This window comes from Geotrypetes seraphini, chromosome 5 (assembly GCF_902459505.1).
Source record: "Geotrypetes seraphini chromosome 5, aGeoSer1.1, whole genome shotgun sequence".
Lineage (NCBI taxonomy): Eukaryota > Metazoa > Chordata > Amphibia > Gymnophiona > Dermophiidae > Geotrypetes > Geotrypetes seraphini.
This window is the reverse complement of record NC_047088.1, coordinates 236,017,030-236,039,059: the sequence shown is the minus strand read 5'-3', so window position 1 is coordinate 236,039,059 and position 22,030 is coordinate 236,017,030. Positions and strand designations below refer to the sequence as shown.

Here is a 22,030-nt window from a genome sequence, read left to right as displayed (position 1 = left end):
TGCGGGAATATGGATAGAATTACAATTAGATCAATTAGAAAATAATAGACCTCTTTGGAGATTTGATAATGCATTGCTTGTGGATGACAAATTTTTAGAAAATTTTAAAACACAAATTAATGAATTTTTTCAAATAAATTTAGTGGAAGATACATCTATAGAGAATGTATGGGATGCATTTAAAGCAACTATGAGGGGTAATATCATATCATATTCAGCTTTTATTAGGAAACAAATTAAAAAACAATATATAGAATTAGAAAAAGAAATAAAAATATTAGAAGCTAAATTGATAAGTAAATGGGAATATGAAGTTTTGCAAGCTCTTTTGAAAGTAAAAGGTAAATATAATGAATTAACTTCAAAAATGATAAGAAAAGATTTGTTTTCCAAACAAACGGTGTATTATGGAAATTCTAATAAGGCGGGAAAATTATTAGCAAATTATCTTAAGGCAAAAAAAAGAAGAACTAATATTAATGGAATAAAAGATGATAATGGTATAATAACAAATCAAACAAATATAATATTAAAACAATTTTTAAATTTTTATAAGGATCTATATTCTTCCGAACCTTATTTGGGGAAACAAAAAGATGGAAAAAAATTTTTAGATTTAATAAATGGACCTAAAATTCCTGATCATATAAAACGAAGTTTAGAAGAACCTATATCATTAAAAGAATTAGAAACAGCATTGAGATCTCTTAGAGTTGGATCCGCTCCAGGTGGTGATGGTTACACAGTAGAATTTTATAAAACATTTCAAAATATCCTCTCCCCACATTTATTAAAATTATATCAGACACAACTTATAAAAGGTAATATAAAAGGTACTATGGCTGAATCAATAATAATTGTTTTACCTAAGCCAAATAAAGATCCTACTTTGGTTTCAAACTACAGGCCTATATCTTTGATAAACGTTGATAATAAACTTTTGGCGAAAATTTTGGCTTTGAGATTAGCCAAAGCTCTCCCACATATTATAGATATGCATCAAACGGGTTTCGTTGCTAAAAGACATTCCTCCAATAACTCTAGACTATTATTTCACATGCTAAACTTATCAAAAAAAATGGATGAACCGGCATTTACAGTTTCTTTAGATGCCGAGAAAGCATTTGATAGGGTAGAATGGAACTTTATGTATCAGGCTTTAGAATGGTTTGGTATAGGTTCTGGATTTATACAAATGGTAAAAACATTGTATAGCTTCCCGATTGCAAGATTAAATATTAATAATAAGATATCTGATGGTTTTCAATTGCAGAGGGGAGTTAGACAAGGTTGTCCTTTATCTCCTTTGTTATTTGATGTTGTATTAGAACCCTTATTGTTAGCAATACAGCAAACGAGGGAGATACAAGGAATTCCATATTCAGATATGGAATATAAAATTTCGGCTTATGCTGATGATATTTTACTTTATTTGAGAAATCCAGAGTCTACCTTATCTTCTTTATTGGAATTAATTGATAAGTTTGGCAAATTTTCAGGTTATAAAATTAATTGGAATAAATCTGAAATTATACCCTTGAATGTTTACTGTGTAAAAGGATTATTTGATACTTTTCCATTCATATGGAAAGAAGAAGGATTTAAATATCTAGGCATTCAAGTTAAAAAAACAATTGAAGATACTGTAAAAGAAAATGAAAAATATGTATTAAAAAAAGTAACGGAGTTATGTGAACAATGGAACCCATTACATATATCTTGGTGGGGCAGAGTTCAAACTATTAAAATGATGATGTTGCCTGTGGTTTGCTACCAAATGAGTATGATACCTATTTATTTTCAGGGGTCCTTTTATAAGAAACTTAATAAAATTTTAACAAAATTTCTTTGGCTTGGTAAAACACCTAGAATAGCTTTAGTAACCTTACAAAAATCAATTAAGGAGGGAGGGGTAAATTTTCCAAATTTCTATAGGTACCATCAAGCCTATATTCTACGTCAGGGTATGTATTGGATCCTCCCAGAACTTATAGATAATGCACCAGATTGGTTATATTTGGAATGGCGCCTTATGTTTCCCCTAAATTTAGTTCATTTACCAAGTATTAATATACCTAAAAGATACAGAGAAAATAAAATAATAATGGATACTTGGAAAACATTGAGATTTATTGATAAATTAACATCCATCCCAATATATAAATCAACTAATCAATCCATATGGATAAACTCCAAGATCAAAGTAGGCGGAGCCCAAATCCTTTGGAAGAACTGGATTAATGCAGGAATTAGATCTCTAGATGATATTATTTCAGAAGGTAAACTGCTGGATTTTTCACAATTGCAACATAGATTTGGTCTTAATAAAACACAAAGTTTTAAATGGTTGCAATTGAAGCAGGCCATTCAGGTTGGGTTCCCTGAATGGAAATCATTAAACAATCAATATAGTTTAAAGTTCTTATGCTTTAAAGCAGACTTCCTAGGACATCAAGCCGCATTGTGGTATAAATTAATATCTGGATATTTAATTAAAAAACCAAAAAATGGTCTAAGAGACATTTGGAGCATTGAGATTGGACATCAAATTAATGCATCTCAATGGCCACTAATTTGGTCTTGGAGAATGGGATGTACAGTGTCAGCATCTATGAGACAAACATGGTTCTTTTTATTACATAGAGCTTTTTGGACCCCTACTCGTTTACAAAAACTAGACAGTTCTAAGTCTAATAGATGCTGGCACTGTAATTTAGAACCAGGAACATTAGATCATTTATTATACTACTGTCCTTATATTAAAATATTTTGGAATTCAATTTGGCCACAAATTAATAAATTAATGGAAAATCATATTGCAATATCATATGATACAATTTTATTTGGAACAATGATGAGAAAAAAAAGTCAAATTTCACCAGAAAATAATAAACTTTTATTAATTATGACAGGGGTTGCCATTCAACATATAACTAACAATTGGAAAAATTATAACAACCTAAACTACACATTTTGGTGGAATACAATATGCCATGTTTTTAAAATGGAAAGAACAATATCAATACAAAAGGGGACATATAATAATTTTATAAAAATATGGGGGCCATTGACAAAATACTGTAATGATTAAATAATAGAATACTTTTTCTTCCTTTCTTCTTTTAGAGATTTTCTTATGACACACATATAGGGGGGGTAAGGAAAACAATTTATATATAATATATTATAATATATGATACAAAATGTAACAAATGATTAAGAGATAATAGAAGGGTGGGGGGAGGGAAAATGAATAAAATTTATCCAGAATATATTATTTTAGATATAAATATGTTATTGAATAATTATCAATTGTATCCTAATATGTTATATACTTTTATAAAATTTGAAAATATTATATTAAAGTGGTGAAGGGGTGGGGGGAGGGTGTAGGGGAAAATCAAATTCAGACATACATTGTATTAGATATAAAAGTGATACCATGCATATATCAAATGTATTTTATTATTCTGTACACTTTTTATGAAATTTGAAAATAAAAATATAATGGGAAAAAAAAGAATATAGGTCTTTATAAAATTTTAGAAATTGATTTTAAATATTTTCAATTTTAGTATGTGTATCTCCTTTCTCATCCTTTATAGCAATAATTTTTGTTCTTCTTTTCTTTGCTTTAAGATAATTTGCCAATAATCTTCCTGCCTTATTTGAGCTTCCATAATACAAAGTTTGATGAGAAAACAAATCCTTCCTTACCAATTTTGAAGATATCTCATTATATTTACCTTTTGCTTTTAATAAAGCCTGTAGGGTACTTTGCTCCCACTTATCAACTACCGTATTTTCACGCAGATAACGCGCACCCGTGTAAAACGCGCACACGGGTATAGCGCGCAGAAACCACGATTTTATGTACAAAAACTTTTGTATACCGCGCTCACGGGTATACCGCCCCAATTCTCCTCTGGCCACCCCGACTCTCCTTTCGCCCTCCCCGACTCTCCGTGCGCTGTCCCGACTCTCCGTTCACCCTCCCTGACTTTCCGTGCACTGCCCCGACTCTCCGTGCGCTGTCCCGACTCTCCGTTCACCCTCCCTGACTTTCCGTGCACTGCCCCGCCTCTCCGTGCGCTGTCCCGACTCTCCGTTCACCCGCCCTGACTTTCCGTGCACTGCCCCGACTCTCCGTGCGCTGTCCCGTCTCTCCGTTCACCCGCCCTGACTTTCCGTGCACTGCCCCGACTCTCCGTGCGCTGTCCCGTCTCTCCGTTCACCCGCCCTGACTTTCCGTGCACTGCCCCGACTCTCCGTGCGCTGTCCCGTCTCTCCGTTCACCCGCCCTGACTTTCCGTGCACTGCCCCGACTCTCCGTGCGCTGTCCCGACTCTCCGTTCACCCTCCCTGACTTTCCGTGCACTGCCCCGACTCTCCGTGCGCTGTCCCGACTCTCCGTTCACCCGCCCTGACTTTCCGTGCACTGCCCCGCCTCTCCGTACGCTGTCCCGACTCTCCTTTCGCCCGCCCTGCCCTGCTCCCAGCTCTGTAAGCATGCGCAATGGTCTGAGCATGCTTGCCGCTTAGTTTTCACCAAGGCTGTTTTTCTGGTGGTGTGCTTTTCACCACGTGGCTGTGGCCCCCCTCTATCTGGCCTTGTAATTTGCCCAGTGAATACTATTTTGACTATACAACAGCATCTCAGCCTTTGGGTAAGCCTATAAAAGATTAATGCTGCATGTAGAGCCCACATTTTAATTTGATCTCTTCAGATTGGTATTCTGCATTTATTTACCCGGTAGTAGAGTTTATCAATTAAATTTAAATGTACCGCCATAATGGCAGGAATAAGACGAAAGTCATATACAGTGGATTTTAAGCTTCAAGTCGTTGCGAAAGCTGAGGAAATAGGCAACCGGGCCGCAGCGAGAGAGTTCGATGTTGGAGAAACATCGGTGCGTGAATGGAGAAAAGATAAGAAGGAACTGGAGAAATGCAATCCGCGCAAACGGGCACGTCGTGGGGCCAAACCAAAATGGCCTCAGCTGGAGGATGACTTGAAGCAGTGGATTCTGGCGAGAAGGGAGCAAAATCAATCAGTCTCTACTGTTGCGATTCAGATGAAGGCAAAACTACTTGCCAATGGAAGAGGAATACCCGACTTCAAAGCTGGCTTCACATGGATCTCAAAATTTATGAAAAGGAACGGACTATCAGTTAGATTGAGAACAACTGTTGGCCAGCGACTTCCAGATGACTGGCAGCAAAAATTGATTGATTTCCGTGACTTTGTCGCCAAAGAAATATCTGAACTTGGCATCACTGCAAAGGACGTCATCAACATGGATGAAATTCCAATGGCATTCGACATTCCAGCAACAAGAACCATAGCCCCCACAGGTACTAAATCTGTTGCCATCACCACAACTGGGCATGAAAGAACGTGTTTTACAGTCGTTCTTGGTTGCTCAGCTAGCGGGGTTAAGTTAAAGCCCATGCTCATTTTCAAAAGGGTCACTATGCCCCGTGAAAAGCTGCCCACCAGTGTGGTTGTGCACTGCAACAAGAAGGGATGGATGGACTGCGACGTAATGAGATTGTGGGTAGATAAATGCTTTAGGGCAAGACCGGGTAGATTCTTTGCAAAAAAATCCTTGTTAATTTTGGATGCCATGGCTGCCCACAAAGAAAAAAATGTTCAGGCCTACATTAATTCTACTCGTGCCCACATCGCTGTGATACCTGGAGGCCTGACGTGTAAGCTGCAACCACTTGACATCGCAGTGAATCATCCATTCAAGACTTTTATTAGAAAGGAGTGGGAGGAGTGGATGCAGAGCGGCACGCACGAGTACACACCCGCGGGGCGGCAGAAGCGGGCAACTTTCACAGAAGTCTGCAAGTGGGTGGCTTCAGCATGGGACAAAATAACACCAGATACCATTCGAAACGGATTTAGAAAAGCGGGCATTGTTTATGAAACCAATGACACTACGGGTACTACCAGTGCAGCGGAAGGAGGCAACAACATGGATATCAGCGATGATGATGATGACGATGATGACGATATCACTTCGGAAATAAACGAGGATCGTCTGCAGGCCGTGCTCAGTTTATTTAATGACGATGATGACAATTCGGATTTTGATGGATTCAAGGATTCAGATGACTGTGATGATGATGACTGAATAAACCTGTAAACTTTGTTTATTTACAACTTTACCGTAATTACGGTAACTGTATTTAGATTATTTTGTCCTCCATACTTCGTTTGATCTACCGGTTAATGTTATAGTTTATAAGAATTAACATGTTTCTGTTCTTGTTGCTGAATTCATACTCACTAACTCTAGATTAAAAGTTATAAGGTTGATTATAAGAATGAACAGTTTTTTTCTTTTCACGTGTTTGGTTGGAGGTTGTGTCAATGGTGCGTGAGTTCTCCTATGTCTGGTTGAGGTGGATTGAATTACCGGTATTTAGCTGAAGAAATTATGGTAGTTAAACACCCCCCCCCCCATTCCACACACATTACGGTAATTCTCTTCCATTTTTGTTCCCATTATAAAAAACACTGATAAGTTTCCAGAAAAAATACATTAAAATAAGAAGTGAAAACAAAGGCCCCTACAGATGAGAACATAAGAATAGCCTAACTGGGTCAGTCCAATGGTCCATCATGCCCTGTAGCCCATTCTCATGGTAGCCAATCCAAGTCACTAAATACCTGGTCAAAACCCAAAGAATAACAACATTCCATGCTACCGATCCAGGGCAAGCAGACGCTTCCCCCATGTCTTAATAACAGACTATGGACTTTTCCTCCAGGAATTTGTCCAAACCTTTTTAAAACCAGCAACGCTATCTGCTTTTACCATAACTTAAATCATTCCTTCCAAACAGAGACCTTGCTAGATGTCAAATACAGAAAGAACAAGGTACCGTAACTTCACAAGGACTTAGCTGTGCAGGAATACCTATACCTATATACCTATACCATATACCTAGTGCAAAAATGTGCAAAGGTCTGTTTTTTTCTTTCCATCACTACATAGTCTACGGTAATGCCACACAAGCAGCGCTGTTACAAATATATTCTGAAGGTCAATGCTAAGGTTAACAAAGTTTCCTTCCTTGGACCACAAGGAGATACTGACAAACCACTGAAAGAGATCCCAGGAACAACACCCAAAGACCCACTCAGTATGTGAACCAGTTGAGTGGAGTGGACTAGGGTAACTGGGGGGTGGAAATGGACCCGGAGTTTTCTCAGCAGAATTTCCCAGACCACCTCTTCCTCTCAACACATTGACACGCTAGTGGGTTTATTTTATAGCTTTTTCACTCCCTTCGGTCTGCCTGTCCCCCTTGAAGTCCTGTCCCCCCTTGAAGGTCTGCCTGTCCCCCTTGAAGGTCTGTCCCCATCCTGAAAGCCTGATGCCCCCCCCCCCGACATCTGATACATCCCCCCCCCCCCGGCAGGACCACTCGCACCCCCACCCCGAAGGACCGCCGACTCCCCGACAATATCGGGCCAGAAGGGAGCCCAAACCCTCCTGGCCACGGTGACCCCCTACCCCCACCCCGCACTACATTACGGGCAGGAGGGATCCCAGGCCCTCCTGCCCTCGACGCAAACCCCCCTCCCTCCAACGACCGCCCCCTCCCCCAAGAACCTCCGACCGCCCCCCCAGCCGACCCGCGCCCCCCCTGGCCGACCCCCACCCCCCTTCCCCGTACCTTTGGTAGTTGGCCGGACAGACGGGAGCCAAACCCGCCTGTCCAGCAGGCAGCCAACGACGGAATGAGGCCGGAGTGGCCCGTCCGGCCCAAAGCTCCGCCTACTGGTGGGGCCTAAGGCGCGTGGGTCAATCAGAATAGGCCCTGGAGCCTTAGGTCCCACCTGGGGGCGCGGCCTGAGGCACATGGTTGGCCCATGTGCCTCAGGCCGCGCCCCCAGGTGGGACCTAAGGCTCCAGGGCCTATTCTGATTGGCCCACGCGCCTTAGGCCCCACCAGTAGGCGGAGCTTTGGGACGGATGGGCCAATCCGGCCTCATTCCGTCGTTGGCTGCCTGCTGGACAGGCGGGTTTGGCTCCCGTCTGTCCGGCCAACTACCAAAGGTACGGGGAAGGGGGGTGGGGGTCGGCCAGGGGGGTCGCGGGTCGGCCGGGGGGGCGGTCGGAGGTTCTTGGGGGAGGGGGCGGTCGTTGGAGGGAGGGGGGTGTGCGTCGAGGGCAGGAGGGCCTGGGATCCCTCCTGCCCGTAATGTAGTGCGGGGTGGGGGTAGGGGGTCGCCGTGGCCAGGAGGGTTTGGGCTCCCTCCTGGCCCGATATTGTCGGGGAGTTGGGGAGTCGGCCGGGCAAGAGGGCTTGGGCTCCCTCTTGCTCCGATCGTGGATGCGGGTGCGGGTGGGAGCGCGTGCGAGCGGTCGTTCGGGGTGGGGGTGCGAGCGGTCCTGCTGGGGGGGGTGAATCGGGCGTCGGGCGGGGTGGGAACTATGTAAAAAAAATTTTGTATACCGCGCTCACGCGTATAACGCGCGAGGGGTATGCGCGGTAGGTAAAAACGCGTATAACGCACGCGTTATATGCGTGAAAATACGGTAATTTAGCTTCCAAATATTTAATTTCTTCTTCCAAACTAGAAAATTGTTTTTTAATTTGTTTTCTAATATAGCTTTAAATGCATCCCATAATGTGGAAATGAAGCATGGGAAATAATACCCTGGAATTGTTTAATATGTATACCCCGAATACGAATCAAATTGAATTTTTTAAGAAGTTACAACAGTTACTATTACCACTGGCTGCTTCTAATTTAGTAGTGGCAGGAGATTTTAATGTTGTTATGGATACAATAATGGACAAAAAACCATGTAGGATTATGAAGTCGTTAGGATTAGATAATTTGGTGAATTCTTGTGATTTGAAAGATATATGGCGGATACTTCATTTTGATGATCGGGAATTTTCATTTTGCTCACAAGTTCATAAATCCTTTTCAAGAATAGATTATATTTTTGTCTCAAATCAAATGGTACAAGTAACAAAAGCCACCATAGATCCTATCATTTTATCTGATCATGGTGGTGTATGGATTGAATTTCAGTTTGATGAGCAAGATTATAGCAGGTCTGTATGGAGATTCGATAATACATTGATTGTGGATTCAAATTTTCTTGGAAGAATTTAAATTAAAAATAATTGAATTTTTTCAAATTAATACTTCGGAAGATATTAACATAGTATTTGCGGTTCTGTTAATCCCCTATCATAGCGAATACGGAGGGAGAAGTGTAGTGCAATTTATATACAACAGATGTATATTTTACATTACATTAGGGACTTCTATTCCGCCTATACTTTGCAGTTCAAGGCGGATTACAAAAGAGCTAACTGGACATTTCCAGTGAAGTTACAGCAGTATTGGTTGGGGGTTTTTTTTGGTTACAAGGGAGGAGAAGTAGCTGGATTAATTCCGGAAGAACTTGCAAATTGGATGTTAAATTGACTGTACGTTACTGTGTGATATAACAAATAGATTACAGTTAGAATACAAATAAGATTACATTACATTTCAGGGATCTGAATACTTGGTTGGTGTTTTGGGAGGAAGAGATTATTTAAGTGGAGGTTTTGGGGGAGAATTTATCTAGGAGGAGGGGGAAGGGTTGGGTTAAGATATCTGGATAAATTTTTTGAAAAGTAGAGTTTTGATTTTTTTTCAAAAAGTTTTGAAGTTGCCCGTTGCCGTCAACAGGTTGGAGATGGAGTGGTTAAGTTTTGCTAAACTGACACATTTCAATTTGATTGTCCCAGAGAAAAATGGTATATATCAAATCCCATTAACCCCCCCCCCCCCCCTTTACTAAATGAAAAATAAAATCATTTATCTTATCCTTGATATCTGGTGATTTTCTTTCTGATCATCTCATTCTGTATTTCTGGGCTTAGAACTCTATTTCCACAGCCTCCTATCCACGCTTTCTTTTTCTTTTTTTTTCTCGTCTCTTCACTTCCTGCCCTATATTCATTTTTCACAATCAACTTTTCTTCCATTTTTCTTCCTCATTTTCAAATCTGTCTAGTTTCTGTCCCTTCCTAACCCCTCCATTCACGGGTACCATCATCCCCTACCCTTCCATGGCCACCCTCTTCCACTCTCTTCCCTCCCCTCCCTCTTTAAATATACAAGTTATGGAAAGATGGATTTTTGCATGACACATTTTGTTTGGTGTAGTGGACCTTGCATTGCTTGTGTTGTATATTTTCAGTCAACCCTTAAGTTTTTAGATTGTAGCTATATAGTATATGCTCTAGTATCTTCTAGGAAATACAAAATCTACCTCTGAAAAGGAGGAATGAAGGTTAAAGTTTTTCAACCCTGTGCTTTCAACCCTAGAGCTGTACAAAGTAGGTTATTTTAGTTTGTGGGAATCTTTCTTGGTGTTGATACTTTTTATAGTAATTACAAAAATGACTGCATAGAAGAAAGGTAAGAGATGCACAATAGTAATTTTTCACCTGAACTTTTATTTATATATGCAGGGAAACAGTCAAGAAGCGAATGTCAGAGAATCGTGGAGAGGAGTTCAAAAAAGAAGGCAAAATTTATAGATTGAGGACTCAGGATGATGACGATGAAAATAACACTTGGAATGGGAACTCTACTCAGCAAATGTAGCTTCTCTCAAGTAGTGGATGTGCAATAACTTTCTTAATTGATTTAATTCAACTAAATTTCTGCAGGATAGGGTGGGAGGAGCAAGTCTTGCATCTTGTGCCCTGATCTATCAATGTCATTTAATTCTGTTGTGGTATGAGAATCCAGCCCCAGAGAAGGTCAAAACATGATCTGCTATATCTAATTATTATGGCATGATACGGTACCAGTAACTGTACTATGAATGCTTGGGATTAAAGAGTTGTTTCACCTCCTGGGAGTCTCTCAGTTCATCATCTCATATATTCAGTAGCCGTACTGTCTTTTTTTTTTTTCAGTTTGAATGTTTTGCTACATAAATCAGGGGCCTGGGCTTACTGAAAACTTGTTGCTTTTGGGCAACCAGAGGTTAAGAATTTTTATCTCTTTTTGAGGATCAGGAACACTATTGTTAGCAAATCTGAAAACTAATTTATATAATAAACTTTTGTTTCTTCTCATTGCTTCTGCAGCTACAAGCAACACCTTGTAGGTTTTCATTCCTTGGTCTTAAAAGCTCTCAATAAAAAATTTTTCAACAAATCTTTTGTTTTGACTTCATTTCTTGACTTATGGAAACCCCCTTAATTCTATAAACAACAAGTGTAATAGAAAGAAAAATGGGTTTATCACTAGTGTGCTGAGAAAACCAAATATTTCTAGCCAAGGTTCTTTTTCAGTTTTTATTTTGCTTTTCTTGGTATATTTTTGTTTTCAAGCAATTTATTATGCAAAATAATAATTTGTAATTAGTTTTGGTGATTCATAATGAAATAACCAATGCACTTAATATTTTAATTGCTAATATTTGACTTGGTAAACCAACTACAATTTTGATATGAGCAATCTAGGATTTAAGCATGGGAAGCTTTGTGCTAGTCATTGATTCTGGGCAAGAAAGACTTGCACAACTGTTCCATCCAATTTTGTTAAAATAATCAATTTCTAAATCTGTTGAATGAGGGCCTAGTAAGTGTTAAAATATCAGTCATAAAATATCACAGATTATGTAAACAAAAAAGTCTTACAGTACTTGTTTCATTTGCATTTTACATCCTTGACTTTGATCAGGAAGTGTAATTTTATTTTTTTTAATAAGTTGGTTATACAGCCACAAAGAAGAGTTTCTAGAATTTTTTTTTTTTTTTTTTAAATAAAATAGTGCATCAAACTTTAATTGTTACAGTAACGCAGGTTTCTATTGCAATGTATCAAGTAGTCCTGAATGCTAGAGCTATGCATCTGATCCTGCAAGTTGCTTTCAGAATGCTGTCAGTCATCTTTCAACTCTGCCTCCTTCCCAGGGAGCTGGTCCTGCCCCCTCAGTTGGTTTTTTTTCTGTAAGCAAGTTGCTCAGAAGTGTTTTTGCTCTGCTTTGCAGTTATGTTTTTTACAGAGGGTTTTCTTAATATTTGGTTGGAGGCTTGGTTCCCAGACGTTCCCACTTGTTAGCAGCCACTGATTCCATTGAAGATCCACACCATCAAAGGAGTTGCTACCTCATGGGCAGAGACTTGGGAGGTTTCATCTGAGGAAATCTGTAGAGCATCTTCATAGTCTATCCTTCATACCTTTACCAGGTTCTATAGAATAGACGTAGCAGTCAGGAAAGACGCTGCTTTCGGGTCCTCCATATTAAAGGCAGGCTCAGTGGGCCTGCCCTAGTCTCGAGACTGCTTTGGTATGTTCCTAGCGTTCAGGACTTTTAGACATATTACACTAAAAAGAAAGATTAGGTTCTTCCTTGGAAATCTTCTTTCTTGAAGATATGTCTAGTAGTCCTGAAGCCCTGCCCTGAAAATGGGCTTCACCTGCCGCCTTTAAAATCAGTATGGATTTGGAGAATTCTCTGTCTCTCAAAACACTCAAGAAAGTAAAGTTTGGTCAAAGTCTCTGCTTGATAGCAGGACATGCAAGTAGCTACGAGCTCTATTTGATATTAGTTCTGGTTGCGCACAGTTTTTTAAATCTGTTTTGATCAGTTACCTGAATGTTATAATAATAATTTATGTTTGTTACAGAGGAAAACAGAATTGTAGTATCTAGGATTTTATTTCCCCGTTTCCCTCCTTCCAGTTATTTCTTCCATTACAGTGCTGCTTGAATGCTTTTTTACAAACTGAGGGGGCAGGAGCAGCTCCCTAGGAAGGAAGATGAATGACAGCATTCTGCAAGCAACTTTCAGGTTCAGATGCATAGCCCTAGCATTCAGGACTTCTAGACATGTGTATGTACAAGGAAGATTATCAAGGTAAGAACCTAATCTTTCTTTCAATTTAGCATTATAGGAAGTCAGATACCAATGGATACATACATGTTAATAACAAATGTTTAATTGCATCCTCTTAATTTTTTAGATAATTTGATATATCGCCACAAAAAGAGACCAACTGCTAATACAAAACAGATTCCTAAAGAAAATAGCACATACAGCGCAGTCTCTGCATTCGACGGGGATAATTGTAGACCCAAAAACTGCACACTCCCATTGCTGTCATGGGCAGGCGTAGATGAGGTTTGGGCAGGCGTAGATGAGGTTTGGGCAGGCGTAGATGAGGTTTGAGCAGGCGTAGATGAGGTTTGGGCAGGCGTAGATGAGGTGTGGGCAGTTGGAAGTATGGTACTATCTGGAAAAGTAAGACATCAACATAAGATTTTGGTTTTCTTAATCCAAGAAAAAATATGTTTAAAAGTTTGCTGTAGCTTGTTTTATGCTAAGAACAGTCATTACTTAAGTTTGCAGGTGCCATTTTATGGAAAAGTACCAAACTGTATTAAGTTATCAAAAGATAGTCTAGATGGCAGGTGACACAGCAAACAGTGGAGATGACCAAGGAGAACAACTGGACACCCAGATGATTTAATATGGCTGTTTGGCTCCTAGACATGCATCAGAAGTCTTATTTGCATCCTACAATTTAAGTAAATGGTCCTCAGCTGCTCTTTAGAGCAAATTATGTACGTGGACAAACTTGTCTATAGTCTTGCCTTAATGTTCTTGGGAAGAACCATTGCACAAGGCTGGGCTGTCTTAGAGTGGGGTAAGGTTCTGATGCTAATGTGAAATGTCTTTCAGAGATATCTGGGAAGGTACATCTCAGAATGAATCAGATTTTAACTATGATGATAAACAGATATACTACTAGCATGATTGAAATAGTCATCAGAGCATTTTTGTGAAACCAGACACTAGCCATGTTAATTAGTTCTTTCTGGTCCCTATCTTTCTTAGCACTTTTTTTGTGACATAGCTACTACTTCAGCCTCAGTTTTTTTCCTCTTGTTATTAGTAGGGATGCATGCTATTAATTCTTAAGACCCTATCATAAACCACATAAGTTGAACTTTGTAGTGATATCACTTATAGCTGGGAAAATAAGTGAAATCATTTATTAGAACAATAAGGGTTTTACTCTACCCAGTGACCAATAATGTCAGACTAAAGTGTTAGAGTTCAGTAAAAGGTCCAGCCAATTCAGGGTTGGATTAAAGCCAACTGATGCCCTAAGCATAGCCCAACAATGGTGCCCCTTGGCCCTTCCCTTGCTTAACTGACAAGATGATAAGACTCAATTGCTGAGAAATGCATTATTGTAAGAAACAAAATATCATATAATAACTAGAAAAACACTGAGATTCCTGTTGGTAATAGGTGAGGCAGACAATAGTGAAAGAGTTAAGGGCATGATAGGGTTAAAAAAAAAAGCAAAACCCTGTGGTACCCCCTTTCCCTTGGTGCCATAAGAATGTGCTTATTTTGCTTAATGGTTAATCCAGGGCTGAACCAATTTCAGAACAGGAGGATTCCATTGTCCAGCATTACTAACAGGGTAGTGACCAACTCTGGTCTTGTCTGACTTGACTTTTGGTTCTGTTTCTTGGCCAAAGCCCTTACTGTTAGAACATCCAGGATATCCAGGAAAAAAGCACTAGCCAATTAAGCCCCATAGTCATAGTAGACAGAGAGACCTGATTATCCAGGACAGTAATTACAGTAACTAGGGTTGCTTAAGCCTTATGCCAGTGCTTAACAATCTTTTTGAAGCCATAAACTCCTGATAGCAGCCAAATAGAGCTGAAAACCAGAACTTTGTTTTTCTATCCTTAGGGACTTTTAAGCTGTGGTAGCGATGCTGCTGCGGTAAATGCACTAAGAACATAAGAAATGCCTCTACTGGGTCAGACCTGAGGTCCATCGTGCCCAGCAGTCCGCTCACGCGGTGGCCCAACAGGTCTAGGACCTGTGCAGTAATCCTCTATCTATACCCCTCTATTCCCTGTGCAGTAATCCTCTATCTATACCCCTCTATTCCCTTTTCCAGCAGAAAGTTGTCCAATTCCCTCTTGAACCCCAGTACCGTACTCTGCCCTATCACGCCCTCTGGAAGCGCATTCCAGGTGTCCACCACACGCTGGGTAAAGAAGAACTTCCTAGCATTTGTTCTGAATCTGTCCCCTTTCAACTTTTCTGAATGCCCTCTTGTTCTTTTATTTTTTGAAAGTGTGAAGAATCTGTCCCTCTCTACTCTCTCTATGCCCTTCATGATCTTGTAAGTCTCTATCATATCCCCTCTAAGTCTTCTCTTCTCCAGGAAAAAAAGTCCCAGTTTTTCCAATCTCTCAGCGTATGAAAGGTTTTCCATCCCTTTTATCAGACGTGTCGCTCTCCTCTGAACCCTCTCGAGTATCGCCATATCCTTCTTAAGGTACGGCGACCAATATTGGACGCAGTACTCCAGATGCGGACGCACCATCGCTCGATACAATGGCAAGATAACTTCTTTCGTTCTGGTTGTAATACCCTTTTTGATGATGCCTAGCATTCTATTTGCCTTCTTAGCCGCTGCGCACTGTGCCGACGGCTTCATTGTCAAGTCCACCATCACCCCCAGGTCCCTTTCTTGGGTACTCTCATTTAAAAACATCCCTCCCATCGTATAGTTGTACCTCGGGTTTCTGTTTCCCACATGTAATACTTTACATTTCTCAACATTAAACTTCATCTGCCATCTCGTTGCCCATTCCCCTAGTTTGTTCAAGTCCCTTTGCAGTTTTTCACAGTCTTTAGTCCGAGCTCTACTAAATAGTTTAGTGTCATCTGCAAATTTTATTATCTCACACTTCGTCCCTGTTTCCAGATCATTTATGAATACATTAAATAGCAGCGGCCCTAGTACTGGGCCCTGCGGGACCCCACTCGTGACCTTTCTCCAGTCCGAGTAGTGGCCCTTCACTCCCACCCTCTGTCTCCTACCCGCCAACCAGCTTCTGATCCATCTATGTACATCTCCTTCCACCCCATGGTTCTTCAGTTTCCGGAGTAGGCGTTCATGGGGCACCTTGTCAAAGGCTTTTTGGAAATCAAGATATATGATGTCTATGGGGTCTCCATTGTCCATCCGTTTGTTAATTCCTTCGAAGAAGTGCAATAAGTTAGTTAGGCAAGATCTTCCCTTGCAGAAACCGTGTTGGCTGGTTATCAGAAGTTCGTTTTTTTCAAAATGTTCATCAATTTTTTCTTTTATCAGTGTTTCTGCCATTTTCCCTGGTACCGAGGTCAGACTCACCGGTCTGTAATTTCCTGGGTCACCTTTTGATCCCTTTTTAAAGATGGGCGTAACATTGGCTATCTTCCAGTCCTCCTGGATCACGCCTGTTTTCAGGGATAGATTGCAAATTTGCTGCAGTAGTTCCGCTATCTCCTCCTTTAATTCCTTCAGAACCCTTGGATGGATTCCGTCCGGACCAGGGGATTTGTCTGTTTTTAATTTATCTATCTGCCTGTGTACATCTTCAAGGCTCACTTCCATGGTTGTTAATTTTTCTGCCTGATTTCCATTGAAGAATTGTTCAGGTTCCGGAATGTTGGATGTGTCTTCGTTTGTAAATACAGATGAAAAGAACGCGTTAAGTCTTTCTGCCACTTCTTTCTCCTCCTTCACCACTCCCTTCTTGTCACCATCGTCCAGCGGTCCCACATCCTCCCTAGCCGGTTGCTTCCCTTTAACATATCTAAAGAACGGTTTGAAATTTTTTGCTTCCCTGGCTAGCCTCTCTTCATACTCTCTTTTGGCTTTTCGAACCACTCGGTGACATTCTTTTTGATACTTCCTGTTCTCTTTCCAGTTTCCCCTCAGTTTTGTCCTTTTTCCATTTCCTGAATGAATTTTTCTTATTGCCTATTGCTTCCTTCACTGATTTCGACTCTTTTTGCACCCCTTTCTGAATCTGGGGATATATAGATTTTGCGCCTCGCTCACCGTGTTCTTGAGAAAAGACCAGGCAAGTTCTACCTTTTGCCATTTTTTTGAAGTGTTCCTAAGTTTCTTCCTTACCATTTCCCTCATTGCTTCGTAGTTTCCTTTCCTGAAGTTTAAAGTTGTCGCTATGGTTCTCTTTCCTTTCGGTATTCCTACCTCAACCTTGAACTTGATCACATTATGATCGCTGTTTCCCAACGGTCCCACTACCTCTACTTCTTTAGCAGGTCCCCTTAACCCATTTAGGATTAGATCCAGAGTGGCATTTCCTCTCGTCGGTTCTCTGACAAGCTGCTCCATGAAACAATCTTGTATAACCTCTAAGAATTCTGTCTCCCTAGTGCAATTTGAGCTTCCAAGACTTCAGTCTATTCCGGGGTAGTTGAAGTCTCCCATAATAACCACGTTACCGCTTTTGGATTCTCGCTTCATCTCGGCTTCCATTTCTTCATCAATATCTCCTGATTGCCCGGGCGGACGATAGTATAAGCCCATCTTTATTTCAGGCCCTTTCCTTCCAGGTATTTTAACCCATAGCGATTCTAGCTTGTTGGTCGTTTCTGCTGTGTCCATTTTTGTCGATTGTATGCTTTCTTTTATGTAAAGGGCTATTCCACCTCCTTTTTGTCCTGACCTGTCCTGGCGATAGAGCTTGTACCCCGGCAGTGCTGTATCCCATTTGTTTTCTTCATTCCACCATGTTTCAGAGACTCCAATGATGTCTATGTCCTCTGCATTGGCCATGGCTTCTAATTCCCCCATTTTGTTTCTTAGGCTCCTTGCATTTGTATATATGCAATTTAGATCCTTGTATATCCTTGTCTTTATTTCCTTTCCCTGTGCTTCGATCTTTAGTTTCTTCTCTGTTGTTACAATCCTTATAACCTCCTCTTCTGGGTTTGTCAACTCCTGTGATTTGTCCATTGTTTCTTCCCAGCCTTTTTTCCCCTCGGTATCTTCACGGGATACCGTCTTCCGAATCATCGACGCTTGGTCGACTGTCGGCTTTCCCCTTCTTCTTAGTTTAAAGCCTGTTATCCCAGGACAAGCAGGCATGATATTCTCACATGTGGGTGACGTCATCTACGGAGCCCCAGCGCGGACAGCTTTTCAAGCAAACTTGATTGAAGTTTCAAGTTTGCACACTGCACCACGCATGTGCTAGCCTTCCTGCCCACTAGAAGGCGCATCTCCACCTCGTGGTCCTCAGTTCAATTTCATCCGCGGAGCCAGAAGCCCTGTGGAAAATTGTGCTCTTCAATTTGCCTTCTGTCGCCGCGGCTGTGTCCTGTTTTCGACGCGGTCGCTGCGTTTTTCTTTGTTCTTTTGTTGATTTCTTTCCGTTTTCGTCAAAAAAAAAAAAAAAAAATTTTGTTTTTCTTCCGTCGCTCCGGGGGATCCCGGTAGCCACGGCCGTGGGACCTCGTCTGTTCCCGGCCGCTTTTTGGGCCCATGTCCCGTCCTGTGACGGGCTTTAAAAAGTGCAGTCGGTGCGACCGACTCTTGTCCATCACAGACCATCACCGGTGCTGTTTGCGGTGCTTGGGCCCTCAGCACCCGACTGACTCTTGTTCCCGGTGTGCCACTTTTTAGAAAAGGGCTCTCAAACGCCGCCGGGCCCGCATGGCGGAACTTTTCGCCGTTGATTCCCCGGCCGGGAAGGCCTCGAGTTCGGCCTCGGCTTCGGCCCCGGCCTTGACCTCGGCCTCGGGCCCCTCGACTTCGCCACTTCCTTCGGTCCCATCGAAGCCTGTTGCCTCGTCCAAGCCTGCCTCAGGTAAGTCTTCACTTCCCTCCTCAGCTCCGGGATCGACCAAGAAGCCATCCTCGGGCTCCTCGACGGCGGGAGGGTCTTCCTCCGCCCAGCCTAAGGTGTCCACATCGATTGCCCCGAGGGAATACTCAAGACCGAGGTCGCCCTCCAGGGAGCATCGACCGGACTCGGTGCTGCCGCCTACGATGGGGATCCCGGCTTTCCAGGACTTGCTCCGGGCTTTGATCGCCTCGGAGCTGTCCGGGGCCATTGAGCACCTGCAGCAGGCTTCGGCCTCGACTGCATCGGTCTCGGCTACCCCACAGTTGGCGACCTTGGTCTCGGGTACTGTGGCTTCGGGCCCCGAGGCTCGTACTACCTCGACCCCGGCTTTGCCCTCGGACCCGGCATCGGTGGCCCAGCCTGAGCGTAGCGTGCGGCCCCGTGACAAGATGCGCCGGGTGCGGAGGATCTCGTCCACTTCTTCCTCGAGGTCCTCGCGAGGCTCCTCGCCTTCGAGCAGGCCTCGGGCGAGGCGCCGTCCAAGGAAGGCCAAGCGATCTCGGGCCTCGCCTCGGAGGCGCGGTCGCTCGTCGCCGCTCGGGGGCGAGACCTTACAGGTCTCGGAGCTCCGCCTGGATAACCCTAGTCTTTTTCGCTCCCCTGTCAGAGAGAGTTCCCGTGCCTCCTCGCCGGGGCGGAAGGGACGGGCCTCGGTACCTCGTACCCCGGGGGTTCCCCCAAGGGTTCCTACAGGCATGACCGGTCCCCGACCCCCTCGAGGTCCCGGGAGCGAGCCTCATGGGCATCGGGGTTGGGTAGAGAGCCGAGGTACTCCCGCGAGGCCTCTCCCTTCTGCTCGGCGGGGAGATCTCGGACCCCTTCTCCGCCTGCCAGACCTTCGTCATTCTCCAGGTTTGTGCAGGATATGGCGGGTGCTTTGGGCTTGGACTTGTTGGCAGGTTCCCATTACACCAAAGAGTTTTTGGAGGAGCAGGATCTTCCTACTCCCCCAAGGGAATCCCCTCGCCTTCCGCTGAATAAGGTCCTTCATCAGACCTTCCTCAGAAATTTGGAAGCCCCTCTTACGGTCACGGTGGTGCCGTCTAAGATGGAGTTGAAATACCGGACCATTCCTCCTAAGGGGTTCGAGAGGGCACAACTCTCTCACCAATCGCTCCTGGTGGAGTCGGCGCTCAAGAGGACGCAACCTTCCAGGGTGTCTGCAGCGGTCCCGCCTGGGAGGGAAGGGCGGACCCTCGACAAATTTGGTCGTCGCCTCTACGCTAACTCTCTGATGGCGACGAGGGTCCTAAATTACGCCTTTGCATTTTCTTCGTACTTGCGTAACATGGTGAAGGACCTCCCCAGTTATCGGGACGTCATACCTGATTCCCATAGGGAAAGGTTCGTCACCTTTATGTCAAATCTCTCTCAACTACGCCTGTACCTATTCCATGCTGTGTACGACGCCTTTGAACTCGCCTCGAGGGTATCGGCGTGTGCGGTGGCTATGCGCCGGCTGGCGTGGCTCCGTACCCTCGAGATGGACCCCAACCTGCAGGAGCGTTTGGCGAATTTGCCCTGCGTGGGTTCTGAGTTGTTTGACGACTCCTTGGAGGCGGCGACCAAACGTCTGTCGGAGCAGGAGCGCTCTCTTGCCTCCCTGGTCCGCCCTAAACCTAGGGCCCCGCCGCAAAAACCTTTTCGGCAACCCCCGAGAAGATACCCGCAGAAATCTACGCCGGCCTTCTCGAGACCTCCGCCCCGACGCACACCCCAACAGGGTAGGGGAGGTCAGTCAAAACCCCCAGCGCAGGGAGCGTCCAAGCCGGCGCCGTCCTTTTGACGGGATGTGCGGTTGGGGGCGGGCCCCCTCCGCAGTATCGCCGGACCCCCTCCCCATCGGGGGTCGACTCAGGTCCTTTTACGGGGCTTGGACCGAGATTACATCCGACGCATGGGTGCTCCGGACCATCTCCGAGGGCTATTCGCTCAACTTCTTAGCGCAGCCTCCAGACATGCCACCCAGCGCTTGTCCGTCCAATCGGAGCCAGTTGGCCCTTCTCCTGGCCGAGGCCAGGGCCTTGTTGAGCCTACGGGCAGTGGAGCTTGTCCCTCTCGACCAGCGGGGTCGGGGTTTTTACTCCCGTTACTTTTTGGTCCCGAAAAAGACCGGGGATTTGTGCCCCATTTTGGACCTCCGGAAGCTCAACAGGTTCCTGGTCCGGGAGAAGTTCCGTATGTTATCGCTTCCGGTTTTGTACCCCCTGTTGGAGGAAGGGGATTGGATGTGCTCCCTGGACTTGAAGGAAGCATATACCCATGTTCCGGTGCATCCCGCTTTCCGCAAGTTCTTACGGTTCCAAGTGGGGGATTTGCACCTTCAGTATCGGGTCCTTCCCTTTGGTATGGCATCGTCCCCTCGGGTATTCACGAAGTGTATGGTGGTAGTCGCGGCGGCCCTGCGCTCTCGGGGGCTACAGGTCTTTCCCTACCTGGACGATTGGCTGATCAAGGCCCCGACCAAGGAGGGAGTTATCTTAGCGACCCAACAGACTATCATCTTACTTCAACGTCTAGGGTTCGAAGTGAACTTTCCCAAGTCTCAGTTGTGCCCGGCTCAGTCTCTCCAGTTTATAGGAGCCGTGCTGGACACGGTTCGCCTCCGCTCTTTCCTCCCTCCTCCTCGGCGGGAGGCCTTGCTGCGGTTAAGTCGCCAAGTTTTGAGGCGATCCGTGGTGTCGGCTCAGCGGATGATAATCCTTCTGGGCCACATGGCATCGACGGTCCACGTCACTCCCTTCGCCCGCTTGCATCTGAGGCTTCCTCAGTGGACTCTGGCCTCTCAATGGCGGCAGGATCGAGACCCAGTCTCTTGTCCGATAAGTGACTCCTTCTTTGAGACACTCGCTCCGTTGGTGGACCAACTCTTCCAGTCTTTCAGGGGGTTTGCTGTTTCTCGTGCCTCCGTGTCGCAAGGTCCTGACCACGGACTCCTCGGAGTACGCGTGGGGGGCACATCTCGACGATCTGCGAACGCAGGGTCTATGGTCGGCCGAGGACCGTCTTTGTCACATCAATGTGTTGGAGCTTCGTGCCATTTTTCTGGCTGCTCGAGCTTTCTGCCACCTACTGCACGATCAAGTAGTGCTCGTGCGGACAGACAACCAGGTGGCGATGTATTATGTAAACAAGCAAGGGGGGACGGGCTCTTGGACCCTATGTCAGGAAGCACTGCGCCTTTGGGAATGGGCGGTCTCCCAGAACATCTTCCTGCGGGCGGTTTATATTCAGGGAAAGGACAATTGTCTGGCCGACAAACTCAGTCGTCTCCTTCAGCCGCACGAGTGGTCG

General features: G+C 44.1%; 2 protein-coding genes across 2 annotated transcripts in view; one reads left to right on the top strand and one right to left on the bottom strand.

Annotated features, from left to right (window-relative positions):
* The window catches only part of UBXN4 (UBX domain protein 4), a 138,847-nt gene extending 127,644 nt beyond the window's left edge, over nucleotides 1-11,203 (top strand). The window contains exon 13 of the mRNA XM_033944932.1: nucleotides 10,507-11,203. Coding sequence (XP_033800823.1) covers nucleotides 10,507-10,642 — 136 coding nt within the window. The 3' untranslated portion in view covers nucleotides 10,643-11,203. The remainder of the gene's footprint in view (nucleotides 1-10,506) is intronic.
* Nucleotides 11,204-11,629: 426 nt separating this feature from the next.
* LCT (lactase) overlaps nucleotides 11,630-22,030 on the bottom strand; it is an 82,227-nt gene continuing 71,826 nt past the window's right edge. The window contains exon 15 of the mRNA XM_033947261.1: nucleotides 11,630-13,287. Within this exon, the coding sequence (XP_033803152.1) occupies nucleotides 12,992-13,287 (296 nt within the window). The 3' untranslated portion in view covers nucleotides 11,630-12,991. The remainder of the gene's footprint in view (nucleotides 13,288-22,030) is intronic.